The 20,685-nt window shown below is 34.9% G+C and overlaps 1 protein-coding gene across 23 annotated transcripts in view; it reads left to right on the top strand.

Annotated features, from left to right (window-relative positions):
- The window catches only part of pum (pumilio), a 685,135-nt gene that overhangs the window by 106,486 nt on the left and 557,964 nt on the right, over window positions 1-20,685 (top strand). The window contains exon 1 of one of the 23 annotated variants that reach the window (XM_074127692.1): window positions 9,877-10,024. The exons of 21 other annotated variants lie outside the window; for them this stretch is intronic. In XM_074127692.1, coding sequence (XP_073983793.1) covers window positions 10,013-10,024 — 12 coding nt within the window. In that variant the 5' untranslated portion in view covers window positions 9,877-10,012. Of the gene's footprint in view, window positions 1-9,876; window positions 10,025-20,685 lie in introns of those variants that run through there. One more of the 23 variants, XM_074127693.1, reaches the window with a different exon arrangement.

Genomic DNA, 20,685 nt, shown 5'->3' on the forward strand with positions numbered 1-20,685 from the left:
TCTGCTTGCAGACTAGTAATTAGTATTACCAATTAGGTGTCGGTGGACGGAGGCTGTTAGCAAACATATTTTACTACATAAGTTCTCATATTAAACATTAAATAAAATCCAAGCCCTAGACCGGGAATCGAACCCAGTACTACAATACATATTACCTTTACAGTTCTCGCCTTTAACCGCTTGGCTATCGTGGCGCCTAGTTTGCCGATTATATTCTCTTGATTATTTTCCTGGGCTTTGTAGTTGAAAGAATTTATATAGGAGCCACAGTTAACGACGAAGAGATATTTTCCATTACCTCGTGGGGCGTTCCATTTCTACGAGTACTAGTTGTTATGTATTTCGTTTTCTCGCGAGTTCACCGTCAACCCCCCCCCCATACAACTTGCTGCTCTTTCTGTTCAACAGCCCTGATATGCTTCTTAAAGACCATTTCTCCGACCTACTGATGATGAAGTCAAAGTCCATCAGCGTATACCAATATATTGCACACATTTATTAAATATAATATGTTTTATTTCTTTCTTTGCTAGAGTCTCTTATCACATTCTCCCCAAGGCGATGTTGAATAATTGACATTATTGTGCCTATATTTGGTCCCATTTATGGATTTCTTTTAATGAGTCACTTATCTCTGAATGAATCCTAGTATCATTCGCACCAATCGGATGAGTTTATCAGGAACTATCATTTCCTTTATAGCAAGATAGAATTGTGGTCTTCTTATCTCTTTATCATGCTGCCCTAAAATCAATGAATAGATGGTGGAGTCTCAATACCATACTCTCGTTAAGTTCGATAATCAGAGGATATGGCTTAGGAAACTTCACATTGAAGGGTTACCACAGCTGCAGCTTACCTTGATAAAGAAACCACGCTAAGGTACTGTTTATATAATGCAGACACTATACTCTGTGACTCCTTTGTTGAAATATACTCGCCCTCTGATGTAATACTATCCCGTACTAGTAGTATCAATACTATAATAGTAAGAGAAAGGAAAAATTATGAATTTTTTTGAAAATAAAGCAAGTTACCAAGAGATTTCAGTTAAGACTTTAATATTGGAAGACTCAGATGTATAGCGAGCGCGCTTTAGATTGCTTGCCTCCATTATTCAGAGAAGTTTCAAACGTCTGGCCTTGGAATATGTAATTAAAGTAAAGGGTTTATTGGAGATGTTTGAAGGGCGGTCGATAAAGTACTAGCAGGGCTGAGGGATCAGTTTAATGGGCTTCCTTTGACAGCCTAGCTCTCAATAAGGTTTTACTTCTCAATTTAATTTAACCAAATTTAATGGAAGTTCTTCACTAACGAAGAAATAAAGTTGTTTTCTTTAAAAAACTCTTTAATTATTGATAATATATTCTTGGCCTCTAGATTCCAATGAACTTATGCACTCTATTTATTACCTATGTCTTTTAAAATAGTTTTTAACACTAAACCTACCGCCATTTATGCATAACTATTCCTACCGTGACCGGTCAAATGACCGCACTTTAAAATCACTTGAATTTCTTATTTTAGAATGAAGATAATAATTATTTAACAATGAAAAAGCTTAGTTTCTTTTGTTTAAAAATAAATCTGGTAGATTTTACACTTTTTTGCATCATTTTTTATAATTACAGGCTTCTCAATGGCAAATTTCCCGCATACTTACTTTTTACATTTTAGACAGCATTTTTTAGTCTTATTGCCTTTGCAGTATCTTATTTGGCTATTTTCCGACCATTTGTTCTTGTACTAGTATTTGTCATGCTTTTGCAATGGTAACACAAATTTTGCCTTGAAATTTCACTTCCGGTAGTTTTTGATACAAAATCCATGCATTTATCCCGGGGCTAAGTCTAGGATATTGAAAACTATTAGTTGAGACCATCTCCGAGATTTTCTACGGTTATATTTCTTCCACGAGCTGTATACATTTCTGGCTAATTTCAGAGCGTCCAACTCCCCAAGCGGAACTGAAGGTTTCTCTGCTTTCACGTTTTTCCAAAAATGGAAAGCCTTTTATTGCATCGAACGCTAGCCAAGATTTGATACCAAATTTATCCGGTTTATTTGGCATGTACTGAGTAAATCTGCATCTTGACTTTTGTTGGGAACAAACGTCCTTGGAAGAGATATATGCTCTTGGTTAGAACAGTTTTGACTGTTCTCAACGAATTTGTTCCAAAATTCAGAAATCGAAGCCAATTTATCGGTTTGTAAACGATTATTTCTTTGATCCACTCGAATACTCGTAAACCTCGAAAATTTCCGTCTATACATTTCTGCTCACAGTGTTTGAGAAGAATGCTCGTCCCTATTTTTGTTCCAGTGAAAAGGGCAATATCGTACATTTTTCGCCTCATATGCACCACATGCAAACAATAATCCGATAAATGCATTATCAAATTGAGTTTTTGAGAGAATTCTTTTACAAAAATAAATAAATAAATAAAATAAAATATTAAATCATAAGCACATAAAATGAAAATATTCAGCTGGTCAAATGACCGGTCGCGGTAGTTACGAGGGACTACAAATTTTTCTCAAAAATCAAATATTAGGAAAAGAAGTGAATATTAAAAAAACAATTGTATACATATTTTAGGAAAAGTCGTGAAGTTTAATGGCGGTATGATGACGCTGTAATTAGAAAATTTAAATCAAATTTAAAAAACAGTCAATTGACCTGACCGGTCGTGGTAGGTTTAGTGTTAAAGTTACATTATTTAAATTTTGCTTGTCTTTATCTCACAGTACCCCTATCGCGGCAATGAAATTTATATTAGGGTTAACTTTGGGGGTATTCATGGTCCACGATATGGTCTCGCACTAAATAAATAAGATCTTCAGGTAGACGGCATTGTTCAACTAAGGAATGTTTGTTAACAATTTAATTATAATTAATATTTAACGAGCGGAAACAACTCCGTACTTTACATCAAATGGAAATTTAGTAGAATTTCTACCCATAAAAGCTCCAAAAAGTGCCCTTCTCGAAGGGTTTTGGTTTTTTTTTTAAAAAAAAGTGGTTTATATGGAACAGTTTGCGCGCCATAACTGTACCAAGTTTTGACTAAATAGTAGTATCTTATAAGGGAACTTGTAAAATAGTATTTCTGGCTTACCAATCTTTTGAAATAAAGAATTTTTGTTTCAAATCTAATTCTAATTAATGTATAATATGAGGTAAGTCCATATATTACAGCGAAATGGCATTCTACCGGACTGACCCACCCACCCTCTCCCCCAAAAGTGCCCTTAATCGAAGTAAACCAGAAAAATGTTTCCTACAAAAGTTGTAGAACTATTTGTGAGCTATAATTATACCAAGTTTGGAGAAAATCCAAGCAGCGGTTTTTGAGGAAAAGTTAAAAAAGTGAAAAATCTATTCAGTAAAGTGGTACTTCCGGTGGAGCTATTTTGACCAAAAATTAACTGTCGCTTCCTGTGATGTCACCTGAACAAAATATCAAATTTGAACTCTGTGCGATCATCCGTTCCCGAGATATAGTCGATAAACTAAGTGCAGAGCAGTAAATTCAGTCCAAACCTATGCCATCAAGGCACGTTGGGTTAGAGAACCTCAAATTAGCTGGAAAAAGTAGAGAATTCTAGGAATTACTGGATCTGTAACCCAACCAGCCTTAGCCGCGACTTTTTAACATCACTTCTCTTCTCTCTAACTAGCCGAATGCGATCGGTTACTGTCGGCTACTTTCGGCCCAACTGACCTGGAATATTTAATTTTATTTTCAATTTAATATTTAACATTTAATATGCACATTCATACGACTTTTTTTTAAGTATTACGTACGTTTTTAGATTTTCTTGGAAACAGGTATTTTTAGTAAATTGTTGATTAAAACTGTCCGGTAGGACAGTTGTATAAGGGTTGATCGTCAAAAACTGCACGAAAAAGCGTAACGTTGAAAAACACCCAACTTTGACAATTTTTTTCTCTTTTTCTATAAAAGATAAAATTCCCAAATTTTCTTTAAAATATAGGGCAAACCCTCCTTTATAACTGTAATTTTTTTGCAACAACCCAAATCTAATTGGTTTCGAGAAAAAAGTTGCCGAAAATGAGCAAAAACGGCTTTTTCAAAAAATGTTGTTGTTCTTGTTCTTGTTCTTGTTCTTGTTCTTGTTGTTGTTACCTTTTTTGTAAACTGCGTAGCGCCTAAACGCGCGAACCGATTTTCATGAATGAGGTGTCATTCGATTCGGAATTTTATGTAGATGTGCCTTTTGGGGGTCTCGATGCTGTACATTGAATGGGAGAGGAGTTAGCCCCCTTTATGTAATGCCCCTCCAAAATTATTATTACTAATTACTCTGTAAATCTTAGCCCGATTTTGATAAAATTTGGTAGGATGACAGGGTTAGGGCTCCCCTACGTCACATTAAAGCGACGATCTGCTCTTACACTTGTTAAGGGGAAGTATAGCAATCGTTTCAAATTATCGACAAGTGAACCGATTTTCATGAATGAAGTGTCAATCGAATCGAAATTTTGTACAGATTTGAACTTTAAAAGTCTCGACGCCGTGCCTCATAAGGAGGGGAGTTCACCCCACCCAAATAAGGCCCATTCTAAAACTATTATTACCAATATTTCTATATCGCTTAGTCCGATTTTGATAAAATTTAGCACGAAGAAGTGGTTAAAGCTCCTCTACTTGGCTGTGAAGTGCCATCATGCTCTTACACCTACTAAGAGGAAGTATTGCAATCGATAAAATTATCACTGAGTGAACCGATTTACATCAATGAATTGTCGTTCGATTCAAAATCTTTGCTTCTCAGCCTTTTAGGGAGAAGTACTGTAATCGCAGTTTATTTTTCTTACTCCTCTTAAAAGGAAGTACTTAAATCGCAATTTAATTTTGCTATTTACGTACAAATACCTTCCTATTTTATTCAAAACGCTTTCTCAAAAAAATTGTTATTGAGGATGGTTTGTGGGCCGCAACTATAATCATTCTTTAAAAAGATCTCTCCAGTGGTAGTTACGGTAGTAACTTAACACCTTATCAGGTTATAATGATAGAATTGCTTATTCTAAATTTTAAAAAAATCTGTAAAACAGATATGTAACTTTGCAATATAGACAAAAAGGAAAATCTATCCAAAAGGTACAAAAATCTCTTTAACAAAAACTTACAGTTTAAAAAGTTAAGTATAATGGTTGATTAAACGCCAAAAGGTACACAAATCAGCAAGTACCCAACATTTCATTAATACTTCATTGATATTATTTAAGTAATTTTACCGCATTAATTTTCATTAATATTTTTTAGAATTTATTAGATGTCACAGACCCTTATGCTGGCCAGTTCATTCATAATATTTTTTGTTATAATTATGATAAAATGTATATTATAACTTCGTTATTAAATAGGTACTTTATTTTAACTCTATTCCAAATTATTCTTCTGATTTATCTTTAATATGCTTTATTCTGAAGTTGTCACATATATGTACATGCATGTTAAAGTAGAAAAAGACAATGTTAGAGTCGGCTACTGTTTAAATTTGAATCTCGGAGGATTTAAAACAATATTTTAGTATTGAATTCGTCTTACCGAAATATTCGTGAGCACAAATAACACACAGTTAATAACAAGTAGATTGTGCAACAATAATTATTCATTTCTCAATTGTAATTTAATTTAGTCCCCCTAATTTTATTTATGCATATTTTATTTATTTTATATTACATATATACCTAGAAGAATACCTAGATTGAGAATGTAATTGAAGAAAACTATATTATTTGCGGATAAAGCCAGATTAATTATTACCTATTATTATAAACGTTTGACTACTACATAAAGTAACAATTACATTAATCGAAGAATGAACTTAAACCGTCGATTTTTGTTTAAAAATAAAAATAAATAAATAAAATCATTGATGTATGTTGGTGTAAGCATTTTTTAAAAACAGTTTTTGAATTTTTAGCCTCATATTTTTTTATTTTTTATAACGTTTTCTTTTTAACCTGCAATTAATAGTTTGATTATTATAGATAAATAGATACTACAATCAATCTACAGTGCTACTTGAACATATATTTTGTAGATGAAAATGGCCAGCATAAGGGTCTGTGACATCTAATAAATTCTAAAAAATATTAATGAAAATTAATGCAGTAAAATTACTTAAATAATATCAATGAAGTATTAATGAAATGTTGGGTACTTGCTGATTTGTGTACCTTTTGGCGTTTAATCAACCATTATACTTAACTTTTTAAACTGTAAGTTTTTGTTAAAGAGATTTATATTATGCAATGCACATTAATGGAAATAATTTTGAAAAATGTCTTTATTTTTATTTGCATATGGCTTTTATTTAACGAATCAAAACTGATTGTGTGACCTTGAATGTTTAGTCTACCTGCAATTCATCCTCCATGATACCATTAAAGAAATCTATGTGCTGTTTTTAATTTGGTATGAACACTCTCATGTCTATGTGTTCCTACTCTAGAAAAGGGAAGACTTGCGATCATCTCAAATTTTCTGTTTTAAGTTTTCACCAAGAATTTTTTTTTTTTTTTTTGAAGTTCCGGAAGTTCGAAAAAAAAGTGTTTTGTATTTTTTATGGGGTTATGTGTATGAACAAAATATCGTAGGAAACTGCAACATTATCATTCATATTTGGTCCCTTCCGGGGATGCGAATGAAACCTATCGATTGGGATCCCCCCTAACAGAAGTAACAAAATCGTTATTCCAGGGAAAAAATCGATTATAGGCTAAATCGATTCTGTGTGTACCATTTCTTGGGTTAATTAAAATTTCAGCATGATATATGCTACTGGAGTATCTAAAATTTATAGTTCAATGATGAGAGTCCTGTAGAAAGTTAAATGTGGTTGGCAGCACTTTTCTTATCTTTTAATAGGACTTTGTAGTTAGTCACAGACTCATCAGTCTGTGGATTAAGGTGGCTTTTGCATTCTTCTTTGTTTCCCCTAATTCTATGTCGGACATTAGTTTATAAACTTTTTTATTAAAACTTAGTAACTCCATTTTGTTTTGTCCGTTTCTATCGCGTATTTATCTATACTATGTTATAGTGAATTCTATAATTATCACTACAGCAGTAAACAATAATGGTTCCTTGCCTTTTCTACAAACTTGGCATTTACATTAAATCCAAAATAATTTCAAGAAATATTAATTTTAGTAGGGAAAGGGATTAGTTATGGGTTTTAGCGTATTGGATTCACATGCAGAGGTCCCGGGTTCGATTCCAGCTGCTACCCTTCTTAGATTTTCTTTTTCTAGGAGAGCTTCTTACAGTTAGGTGATGGACAGTGTTCTCTGCAACGAGAGAACACTGACCGGAGGCAGGCAGTGCTCTGAAAAAAAGCTCCGGACGACAATAACTTCAGATGTTGATGTTCTTTAAATCATAAAAAAAATAAATAAATACAAAATTAATTTTAGTGCAGTTTTCGTGGAAGAGATGGGTTGGTAGACTTGCTTGTAAGGTTTCACTGTAGGTTACAAACTGTTTTAATATTGGTTAGAGTTAAATATAACTCACTCCGTTCCGGAGTTTATAGAATTGTTTTGTGAGATAGAATGTTTACATCAAATTTTTGTTCTATAAATGAAATATTATTGCTAAACCTTTGTTTGTTGTCAGATAGGAATTATTTTGATCTAAAAACTCTATAATGATTTATTATTATTGGAATCGTGACATGTGGTCGGTCGGCCAATCAAGCTACCATGCTCTTTGAACGATATAATTTCCATTAAATAACATTAAAATAAAAAAAAAGGTAACTTCCCTTTACTCTGAATCTCCCCCTCTAATTTATACAAACACCCCCTTCTGACAGACCGTCTCATTTCAATGGATACAGACCATTGCCTAGCCACACCCTGGGGGTGCGCCAACATCTGAGGCCATTGGCGATTGGAGCTTTTGTTCACTGCACTGCTAGCCTCTGTACAGTGTGATCTTTCTTTGTAGACGGTCCATCAACCGGAGCTGTGAGCTGTTAGAAGCTCCTAGTAAAAGAGAATCTAAGGACCTGGCAGCTGGATTCGATCCCAGAATCTTGCGTGGTAATCCAGCTGCTATCCACTGTGTTAATCTTTTAATCAAGACATTATCATCAGTATTCAACGAATCACTCTTCTTACAGTCTTTTACAATCTAATTCCTTTATCAGTAGTGCGCTACCATGGACTGTATCTTGGCAGAATTATACTTGGAATCCTCGTACACGACTTAAAGAGATCAAATACTCACTCTCATACAACTAAAGACTTATTTATCAAATGACGTATTAAATTGGCTGTACGCCACTGCGACCTCTTTGGATATATTGTGGCTCCCTACTAATCCTAGAGCTCGCCCTCCAGATCCGTCCGTTTACCCAGACTCTTAATTCTGGAGAGCGACTCTTGGGTAAAGCTCACAAGGCCTTGGTTTTTTCCTCCCCGAGAAGTAACATCCTTAGCCCAGGCAAGCCCCTCACACTGACACAACAAGTGCAGTGCCGTTTCCTCCTCTTTCTGACAGAACCTAAAGAGGCTATCATCTGCCAGGCCCATGCGATGCATGTGTTTTCTGACCCTGCAGTGGCCGGTTAAAAGGCCTACAATAATCCTGATAACCACACGGCCTTGACGGATTAATTCTGCAGTCAGCCTTGGTGAATAGCCTAAAATGAACTTCTTCGCCTGTCTCTGCTCAGTTGGTGGCCAGCTACCACTCTTGAGACCTACTCTGTACCTATAGCTTAATAGCCGCAGCTCTAAGACACTTGGAGACCCCAAAATAGGGCTCTGGGCCAACGAAGTGAGCCGCAGAGCCTTCCCTGGCCAGCAAATCTGCCACTTCTTTCCCTTATATCCTAAATGATCAGGAACCCACACCAGAAATACCTTATTTTGGTCACTAATTTCCTTCAGGGCACCCAGACAGTCCCAAAACCAGCCTTGAATTAACCTGGTACGACTTAAGAATTAATAATTCCTCGCCCAACCATCTCGACAGCACAGAACCTAATTGCAGCTAGCTCAGCCTGAAAAACTGTATCTAGGTTTTCCTAGGCTAACTCCTCTGTACTGGAGCCATCTTTGTACCAGATAGGACACCTCTACTGGTTTGTGGGGGTTCAACCAAACGCTCAAAATCTCCAAAATATCTTGTCCACGCAGTTCTAAAATTCTTCACTTTATAGTAAATGCTCCTTTTCTACGTCACTAGTCAAACCATTCATACAGACTTTAAACATTTATTTCGTCATACAAGTTGCTAAAACCTGTTACAGGAAATTCTATCTTACAACCTCATCATCACTGATTCACTTATCTTTTTTCCAGAACACTCCTAGACGTCTTAAAACGTAGGGTCCTCGAGATATCCTCTCTGACGACTGAGAGTCCATACATAGTGAAATGTTGTTAGTTAACTTCTCCACGCTGGAGTATGATGTTGACATTTTTTATTAATATCCCATGTAAATGCAGAAATGAGTTAATTTTAACAAAATAATGTACCACGATTATTGTGGCAGAGAGATGTAAACTTGGTAAAGGTTATGTAGTTTAAATTGAAAAAGGAGGAAGGTATTTTAAAACAGACGGTAGACGCTAGTTTGCTGTTGTATGAGGGTGCAAACTCTCCCAATGAGAGGGGAACCAATTCCCCTCCAAATGGTGGCAGTTGTTGTTTTGGTAGGGTTCTCCCTTTTTGTAGATGCTCCTTTTTGCACAATAGAATGACGCTTCTGGCCTGCTAAAAGGAGTGGGGATGAACTGCTTCCCTAACCTTCTACAATCCAACTGCTGCTTGGGGAATTTTTCTAACAGTTTTACCTCGTCAGTCTTCTTGTATATCTTGTACATTTGCGTGTATATAGAAGTTGTATTCATATATTTTGGTGTAAATATTATGCAAGTTATTTACCAATTTAAAAGTTAATTTCATTGTTAATATCTCCCAGTGTTTGTGAATAAGCTTTTGTGTACTAATTTTTATGGATAATGAGTAACTTGGTAGGTAATATTGATAATTCTTTAAATAACTATAAAATAGCTTTAATAGATCGGTTTAAGGTCGTGTCTAATTAAAAATTTTCTATGCCCTAAATTGTTTAATAGTTTAAGTGGGATACTGCATTTAATCAAATTACACATTCCAGTCGTATTATGCAGCCAAATTTTAAGAATATTTACGAATCTTGGTCTGTTATTTGTTTTGAATATTATGTTAAAACAATTATAAGGAATTTTACACAGAATGTAGTAAACCGAAAGAAAAATTGTTGCCAATTTCAGTTCTAATTGTTCTTCGTAGAGGCCAATCTTCTGGGCATTGTCCTGATTAATTAAAAATCGCACATTTTTTAATGGCGAGTGTAATTACTATGGTGTTAATGACCCAGGTTACCTTTTTTGAAATTCTTAAGTAATCTTTAATTAATACATCAAAATAATTTACTCAAAATTCAGTTATAGAGGCAAAGAAATATCAACTGTTAAGCTTTAAGGTTAATGAACAGTTTTGTAGCTTTTGCTTTCAAGATATGCTGAGAAAACTCACAAATACATCTTTTATCCTAAATTTACGTATTTAAATATTCTTTGAAATTTAAAATTTGAGCGAAAACAAGAAGTTTACTTCAATATTACCCGTGTTCTTTCACTAGGATGGTACTACGAGGTCTGATGAGATTAATTAAGTAATGAGACTGATTTTTTTAAAAAATTTTTTATTCAAAAAGAATTACAATTCTATATTGTTACCTTCAAAATAACTTACTTCTGAAGCCACACAGCGCTGGAGACGTTTCTTCCACTCCTCATAGCAGTGCTCGAACTCCTATACTGGAATAGCCTTCAGCTGGTCGGTTACAGCCGTTTGAATGTTTTCCGACAGTCCCAAAATGAGTTCCCTTGAGGTGATTTTTCAACTTCGGGAAGAGAAAAAAGTCACAAGGACTAAAGTCAGGCGGCGAATAAAGAGGCTGAGGAGCCACAGGAATGTTTTTACTGGCCAAACATTCGTTTATTGAAATTGCTGTGTGACAAAGAGCATTATCGTGATGCAACACCCACTTGTTCTTGATGTTTGGTCTCACACGAATTGACCCTTTTTCGAAGTTTTTTTTCAAGAACCTCTCGGTAAAAGTGTTGATTGACCGTATGACCTTGAGGTATAAACTCTTCGTGGACGATTCCGTGGGTGTCGAAAAAACAAATCAGGATGCATTTGATCTTCGACTTTGCCATCCTTGCTTTTTTTGGCCTTGGAGAGGTTGAAGTGTGCCACTCCATGCTCTGGCGCTTGGTTTCTGGGTCGTACTCAAACACCCAAGACTCGTCACCAGTAATGACATGTTCCAGAAAATGGGGGTTATTTTTTCGAGGGAAATCATTTTGGGACAGTCGAAAATATTCAAACGGCTGTAACCGAGCAGCTGAAGGCTATTCCAGTATCGGAGTTCGAGCACTGCTATGAGGAGTGGAAGAACGTCTCCAGCGCTGTGTAGCTTCAGAAGGAAGTTATTTTGAAAGTGACAAATATAGAATTGTAATTCTTTTTGAATAAAAAATCAGTCTCATTACTTAATTTAAAGACACTGTATATTCGAAAAATCGCAAAGATTTCAAAAAAATCTATTGAGAGAAGTAGCATTTCCGGTCTGTTTGGGGGCGCTCTCAAAAATAAGAGAAATGCCATCATAGGTGATTGTGAGTCGCCAAGATTTCTTTTTGTGTCGATTGATGGTCAAAGTGACATGAAGGGTTGGTACTCTATCCAGCTGGCCATTGTCTGGGTAGAGATTCGATTCTTCTCATGGCCACTCCCTTAGAGCTGGTATTATCGTGTCTAGTTTAGGGCGAAAGGGCTTGTAAGGACTTGCTGGTTGGGGATGGGAGAGAGGTGAATAATTGGCCCTCTTGGTTGGCCAGGTTTGCCTGCAAAAGTAACAGTAAACTCTTTCAGCATATAGACTTTTAAAATTTTATGGTCGAGGCATTTTCCTTTTAATATATGTTCTTCTCTTGTGTCAAATTGATTTGAGCTTAATCTAGGAAGTTAAGGTGACAGAAGTACTGTTACAAAGTACAGAGATCGGACTATTATTTAGTAAACAAATTTGATGTAATCAAATCAGAACTCTCGAGAATTGCAGCGTTTTATAACCCAGATCTTTCACAACTTTAAATGTTCTTGTTCTATTAATGCATAGTTTTCTATCGCACATTCTGTTTAAAGAGCGTTCCAACGACATTTTCAATTTTTGCAAAACGTCATGCAACGTCTGATTCCACATTAAACGCTAATAATTTCAGATTATCTACTTTATTGCCATTTCGCTAGTTTATTTGTTTTTAATTAAACGATTCGATTTACTGAGTCCTGTTACACATCTGCCAGCGTATTGTTTGCTTTAATATTGCAGGCATTGTGTTTGGTTTTGAATTAGAAGGTGATTATTACTCCTTGTTGCTTTTACCACGTATTTTATTTTGAAAATTAAGGAGATTACAAGTTTTTAACCTTTATGAGTTAACTGTTCCTTTTTTCCCCAAATAATTATTTTTATTAAATACTATTAAGTGACTGAACTCAATTTTTATATATTGGCAGGTCTTTTAAAAAGTGGTTTAAGGTTACCCTTTTCTTAAATAGAAGTAAATTTTTTTTGTTGGTAATGTCTGTGAATTGGTAGACAACGTGTGACGTGTTACCTACTATAACCGGTCCAAAAAAAGTACGGATTTAGTTATTGATTTTTAACTGCAACCATGTAAGAATGTTCTCATTACGCAATTAAAATCAGCTGTGTAATGCCCAACTTTACCTCACTAGTGGGGAAAAATTCCCATTAGTGTCACTTTCCTCACGTTTTTTTTTTTTTTTTTTTTTTTTTTTTTTTTTTTTTTTTTTTTTTTTTGTCCGGCGCATCAACTGCGAGGTTATTAGCGCCTCACACTCTTTCATTTTCCACTCGAGCTAGAATGGCGCTTGCCCAAAATACCCAGCATCCGAAACAACGCCTTTGAATGGTCAAAGGCGGAGGGAGCTAAGGAAGTATGGTATTATGGTCTTGACTTACTCTCTTTACCATCGCATCCGACGACGGGGAGAAGTCAGCCCAACATTTCGCGCCATTCTCTAACTAGTATCAGGGGATTGCTAACGAAATCACTACCTAAGCACTAACTAAATAAATACATTCATACCACAAGATACATTCATACTAGAAAATACATTCATACCAATAAATACATTCTTACTAATAAATACATTTATACCAGCAAGTACATTCATACCAATAAATACATTCTTACTAATAAAAACATTTATTCCAGCAAGTAGTTACATTCATACCAATAAATACATTTTACTAATAAATACATTTTACTAATAAATACATTTATACCAGCAAGTACATTCATACCAATAAATACATTCTTACTAATTACATACACGCTTTCTACATTCACTCTGGAGGAGTGTACTCGATATTCCACTCCTCGCTTAAGATATCCTAACCTAGCCTAACCTAACTGATCTAAATTTTACTATACAAGTTACTACTCTTCAAAAAGTCAAACAGTTTTCCTATATAAGGGGAACCCTCTTTTAAAATTGCCCGCAAGTTACATGGTAGCCCTGTTCTTTGTCTCTTTCCTTTAAGGGCCTGACACTCTTCTAACATGTGGATCACGGTCAGACTCTCTCTACATAGTGGGCATTTCGGCTTTCTTCCGTTCACTAGCAGGTATCCGTGGGTGACTCTTGTATGCCCAATTCTGAGTCTGGTGAGCACTACCGACTCTCTACGCGGGAAATTCTCTACTATTTGATTAAGCACTTGTGGCTTAATTTGCTTCAACTTCTCATTTAAGAGATCCATTTTTCCTCACTAGTGAGTGGAAAAACTTTATTGTGCTTCCTTGATATAAGAAGTTTTGTTATTAAATATTTTCTGTAAAACTTTAATAAGCTTATTTAACGTAACTAGGTAAATAATTAAAAAACGAATATTAAAAATAAAATAAAAATTGAAAGGAATATAGAAATAAAAATAATACTTTAATAAATAATTAGATATGTTTAATTATAACAGTTAAAAAGGTTATAGTGTTACCTTATAGAAATTTAAAATGGATTCTAGTGATGCCTGTTTAGTTTTTTTTTTATAGTTAATAACCCTAATTGCAGAAAAAATATTTAACTCGAGTGTAAAGTATTTTCCTCACACTCGGCAATTTGCACTAGCACTCGCCTTGCTTCGCTCGCTAGTGCATGCAAACCCTGCCTCGTGTGAGGAAAAGTACTACTGTCCACACTTGTTAAATAAATAACTATTAACTGGTTTTACGTACTGCTTTTAAGTTTTCCTTTAAAATAAAAATTTTTTTACAAAAAGAATTTCTGAATAGCAAAAAAAAAATAGTTTTTACAAACTGGTGTCAGTGCATTGCAATCTATTTAAAATTGATATTTCGAATCGATTCTATCATGCTAATAATAAGCTATTGAACAAAATCAATTAATCGAAAGTTTCAGTTTACAGAATCGATATTTTTGGAATTTTCTCGAGAAACCTTCCCTGATCATTTTGATTGAAACTTCTTAGACTCATTGAAAGTACATATCTAGATTTTTTATTAGTACCTTATTGGAAGCTGTATACATACACTAAATTTCTAATTTTTGTCAGTATTCTGTAGTCACTGAGATTTCCTGATTTGCATTATTTATATAGACTATTTTACCCACAAACCCACAAAATGATTACATTATAATTTGTGTTTATGTTAGCTGGAGTCCCATTTATAGATGCAGCGTATAAAATATTTATTCCCTACGTTTAATTATAATGATTTTTAATACATACTTTGGCTGAGTAGTGAGTTGCAAATTTAACTATGAGAGGGGGACGTGTATAGTTGAAAATAGATTTATAGCGTATATTTATTTTTACAACTAACAAACACAACACTTAGTTTATTTTATTCGGAGTTTTGATTTCTAAAATCCTTAAATTATTTGGATTCACAGTAATTCTAAACATAAAAATTTTAAAAAAATCGGACTCTCGCGACTCTCGAGTAGCAACAAACAACTCAAAATGTCCCAAACGGAATTTTGCCAGAAAAGTTATTTATTTACCGTAGAATTAATTATTTACATTCCTATGTATTTACAGTACTGTGTTATTTGCGGTTTTATCTTCTTTTTCATTTTTTGAATTAATTCATAACTGGGAATACAGAGTATATACGGAGGAGTGGTCGAATCTTCGGGAGGTGATTCTACAGCTCAAATGCAACAAAAAATATTCTATTCACTTTAGCACGATTCTCAATAATGTCCAAGATATTTGCATTTTTAACTTTTCCGTCGATATTCGCGTTTTTCGTCATAAAAACGGCCGTAACTTTTCTATCCTTTATCCTACCACAAATCTGCTTATTCCAAACGAAAGAGCATTAAATTTCCTATAAATTTGCTCAATACAGAGCCTCAAAACGTTTCTTATAACAATGAAATTTTTACAATAATGTCTAAAAAATTCGTTCTCGATGATTTTTGTTAAATTTTTCAACTGCATTTTTTTCAATGATTAATGAATCAAGGCTGCTGAATCACCTCCCGAAGTTTCGACCACTCCTTCTCCGTATACACCCTGTATAGTGAACGAGTATACAATTTGCAACTCATAAGGTTATATCTTTTAAAAGTAATAATAAAGCAATAATTATGGAAAAAAATAATAATATTAAAGTCCCATGCGGAGTTCTCGGGTTCGAATCCAGCTGCTGGCCCATAGATTTCCTCTTCCTAGAGAGAACACTATCCTGAGCCCGACAGTGCTCTAAAAAAAAGCTACAGGCGCCTATAACCACAGATGTTAACTCGCCTTAAATCATTAAAAAAATTAACCAGTTAAGCGTGGAATTTAGTTTTTTTAAAAAAAACCCACAGTGTGCGGAATTAAAATCACGACAATGACGTGTATACAGGTCGAACGCAGGGCAAAACAACCCTAAAGTTTACAATAGTCGTAATAGTTACTGCAAGCGACTTTTACTGCAATCTCTAGGGGCTTACAGATTACAGAGCATTCTGTGCTCATTCAAAAATCTTGCACCGCTTCACCGTATGCTTTGCACATATGGTTAACTAGAGAGACGCAAGAGCTTTTACAAGGAAGAAAAGCGCTTTGAATACTGTGCAAAATGAAATCTTTGCTCGTACTGAGGTCTGAATCTCTATCTAAGGTAAAAACGGGCATTGCACAAGGGTTGAGAGCTTCTATTTGTGGGCGTAATTCCCCAATCTCTAATGCGGAGACCAAACATGTACCAATCACTGACTGTCTCCAACCGCAGTTCTATTGGTAAGATAAAGGAAACATCCCACGAAATAATATTCTTATTGTATTTTATTAAAATTTCGAGTTTTTATAGTTAATGGCAATTTTATATTTTTCTCAACGAGTATACACGTCGAACGTACCGTAATAGAGATTTGGTTTGACGTCAAAACACTTAACAAATTAAAGGCAATTGAATCTTCAGCAATACCGCTTTCGGTTTGAATAGAATTTGTGCATTAGCATTGCAAAAATATTGAAGTAAATAGCTCAAATTTTTAGTTGCAATAAAGATGTCTATTTGTAATTCAATATTTAGCATTTAAAATAATGCAAATTTAGTTGCAGTAATGCTCTCGTATTTTAATATTTCGTTTCATTGATAAAAGGAAAAGTAACTAAAATTAGTTGCTAATTTATTTACGTGCCTCTAAAATTGAAGGAAACACGTGATTGTAAATAGGCGCCATAGTGCTAGTATTTCAGTTCTCTTGCTCAAGGTTAGGGACATATTGCGACAGATCTTGGCTTAATAATTTTTGATGGATAATTTCTTTTATATTATTTGCTATCGTGCAAACATTGTTTTCATCTTACTGAAACTGAATTCAGGTTTTCTTTGATAAGGATATATAGATTTTTTGTGTATGAAGATTGAGGGCTGTAAAACTGTAAATTTACCGCTTAATCGATGTGTTTATACTCTAGGTAAGTATTACGTTCACACCAAATTCCTGAAATGGAGAATTGACGGTAAATATTGGTTTCGAGATACTCCGTAAGTCTGTAAATATATTTTTTAAAACATGGTTTTATTAGAAACAGTAAATCTTGTCAACAGGCAATATTCCTACTTCATTGAAAATGGTGTATTAAATGTCCGTGCCCTAGATTAAATTAAATGACAAGAACGTTGAAAATGATTTTTCAATCGTGTTCAAAAAAATAGTTGTTCTTGTTCTGGAACATTTATCTAAAAAATCTAGGTTTTTTTTTTTTTGTTTTTAGACCAAAAAAATGTTCAAAAATAAGCTAATTACGAAAATAGTAATAATAATAGGGGGTGGATGTTGGTCTAGTTGTCAGGAGAGTGGCTTTATGAGTGAAAGATCTCCAGTTCGAATCCCGCATATGGCTACTTTTTATTTGTTAAAAAAAAAAATTGTTTACTAGTAAAGTACGAGCTTCGTTCCCCGCCCACGATACCTAATTGGTTGTTGGACGTTAAGCCCCGCCTTAGAAAAGATAGGGGCGTTTACTCTACTTTTAATAGGCTCAGAATTTAACGATTGCAAAAGAAAATATTTTAGTTGATTTTGAGGTGAATTGAGACTTCGGCGTTGATTGGATTACTTACAATTTTCACCAGATTGTTAAGTTGGGCCTTTGAAGCTGTATCCATAGCAATGTGAAAGCTGAGAGGAGCCAGTATTTGTGCAGAAGAGTGAGCCGCCGGGTGTGTTCTTGGATAAGAATAGATGGAGGATAAGCTGAATCCAAGTGATTGATGATCATTTACCGACCAAAATCCTGTATTGTGCTTTGCTTTGCTTTGCTATGGACTTACCCCCCAAGATCCCTGAAGAAGTTGGGCAAGCACTCACTGTCACCTCCACTTTATTTTGCTTTAACGAGTAGCCTCTCTTTTATTTTCTTAAGCCAGACGGAAAGTGTGTACACTTGTAATTTAAGCAGTTAGTTTTATTGAGTTTAAAAGATGGGCCCAGCTTCTATTATGGTTAAAGATCTTGTCCTAAGTGGCATCTTGTGTTAAATAATGATTAACTCGCTACATTCTCAATTTTTGTCCCGGTTTTGGAAAGACTGAGATGGCGCCGGAGTTGATATAACTTAAAAACCGACGCAGACAGGGACTTTACTCGTCATTTCCGTGGAATTCAATCGCCACTTCCGCCAGTAAAGTATCAAACAGTTTTTGGTAACCATAAGTACAGATATTTGGTTTTCGGCATTAGTAAACATTCATGGGATATTAACAGTCAGGTAGGCGCCACGATAGCCGAGCGGTTAGAGGCGAGACCTGCGACGCTAATATGTATTGTGGTACTGGGTTCGATTCCCGGTCTTAGAAGCCTTGGATTTTATTTAATGGTTAATAAAAGAAATTTACAGTAAATTATGTTTGCTAGTCGCCTCCGTCCACGACACCTAACTGGTAGTTGTACGTTAAGCCCCGCCTGAAAAAATAGGCGATTACTTTACCTTTTTTTTTATTAACAGTCAGGTTAGAAGACACTCTAATCAATGTTAAAAATGTAAAAAATATAATTGTTAATAAGCATAAGATAAATAATTTTTTTTAACTGTGTATTTTATATCAAATTATGTATTACGAGATGTCCGGAAAATAATGCAGTATTAAGGTTTGAAAAGAAAAATATAAAAATGAATGATTTATAACTGTTTTTATTAATCAAAATAGTGTCCATTACTTTCTATACATTTCTGCCAATGTGTGGGTAACTTTTCCATATCCTCTGTATAGAATTTGGAATCCTTTAGAATTTATAAATTCAGAAAACGCATTTTCTTATATTCTTTGGTCAATAAATTTTTTATTTTGTATATAGCGGTCCAGGTATACAAAAAAGATGGTAATCAGTAGGCGAGAGGTGTGGCAGAGTCTCATAGCCAAGCTCCAACAATTTTCGGGAAGTCAAAAGTGAGATATGTGGCCGAGCGTTGTCTTGCAACAGAATGGGGGCCCCCCTTTCGATTGACTAAAGATGGCTTCATTATTGCCAATTTCTGGATGCATTACGTCAATTTGGTTACAATATGATTCGGCATTGATGGTTTCGCCAGGATTCAAGAAGCTGTAATGAATTAGACAAAATGAAGCCCTCCATACAGTAACCATCACCTTTTATTGATAAAAAATGTCTTGCTACTTCTCCTTTGTCAAACCACTGTCCAGAGCATCTGCTGTTGTCGTAGAGGATCCACTTTTCATCGCAAGTCACAATTCTAGAGACAGAAAAGGATCGCTGTTGTTTTGGGCGAAGAAGTGCAGCACAAATTTCATACCGCTGATCTTTTTTTTTGGCGGTCGTTTAATGTGTGGAGGAACCCAACTTTTCAAGCTTTTCACCTTCCCAATCAATCGCCTTGAGATGATCATCGGACGGTTGATTTGCTGACTTCGAGTTTCTCTGCCAGTTCTCGAAACAGTTTGTTCTGGGATTTTCTTCCACCAAAGCTTGGAGAACATCGTCATCAAGGTCATCCAAGGCCTTCTTTGTCTTCAAGGCTCTAGTCTCCCTCTAGAAATCTCTGGAGCCACCGTTGAACAGTGCACTCTCACTTATACTGCCTTCGCCCCAGACGTCGTTGATATTTCTGGCCGTTTGAGGCTCCGTTCCGGCCGAGTTTGAACTCGTAAAACAAAAATTATGCGGAAATCGCGCTTTGACATTTTATTAAAGACTGAATTATTATTTCCAAATAGCAAAATGTTACAGAGATAAACGAACATTTTTGTTTGAAAGAGGATTAATAAGTGTTTACATTTATAAAAGTCAAAAGTCCAACAAACATACACAGTTTACTATTTGTAGAAGATAAAGTTCCTTAGTAACAAACAGCCTTATATTACTACAAAATAATTGTAATAAAAGTAATTCAGCGTAAAAAAGCGGGCAACAAAGTCAGAGGTTGACCGTTACAAAGAGGAAATTCCGATTAACATCGTCCTGAAAACATTGGGCTAACTCATTGTAACCTTGACAGATGGCAGTGCACCGTCTAAAATGCCTTGCAATGACGTCTATTCCATCGTCAGCGTGTGGTTTCCTTAGTTTCTTTTCAATTTCAAATATTCTGATTTAAAATAATAGATGTGGAATTTCTTAAAAATATATTACTAAATTTAAAACTGATACGTTGGGGACTATACCACTTAGTTTTTTTTAAAAAATCTTTAATATCGCACAGCCTACGTTAATAATAGTTGCAAAGAAGTGATTAAAAGAGTTAATACAGCGAAGACATACTCCTTGTTGACGGATTTCCCCGCTAAAATCTTAGTATGGAAGGTGATTGCGCGGTTTTTGAAAAGTAACAGCCAAACCTCTGACCAGATTACCTTTTATTGTGTAAATTCACTTCAACCACTTCTACCCTCTCAGATCGATCTAAGTTAATAGTTAACCAGGGAATCCGAATATAAATATCATTAAGGCGATCACTTGAGAAAGTAACCTAGTGTGTGGAAACCTACCTTACAACCTAGGGCGTTAGCATATAAAATCTACATTCAAAGTTAACGAGATTTGTGATAAGTAAATAGAGGATACC

The sequence above is a fragment of the Rhodnius prolixus genome, unplaced genomic scaffold (genome assembly GCF_049639745.1).
Source record: "Rhodnius prolixus isolate KJV_2025 unplaced genomic scaffold, Rpr scaffold_9, whole genome shotgun sequence".
In the NCBI taxonomy this organism is placed as follows: domain Eukaryota; kingdom Metazoa; phylum Arthropoda; class Insecta; order Hemiptera; family Reduviidae; genus Rhodnius; species Rhodnius prolixus.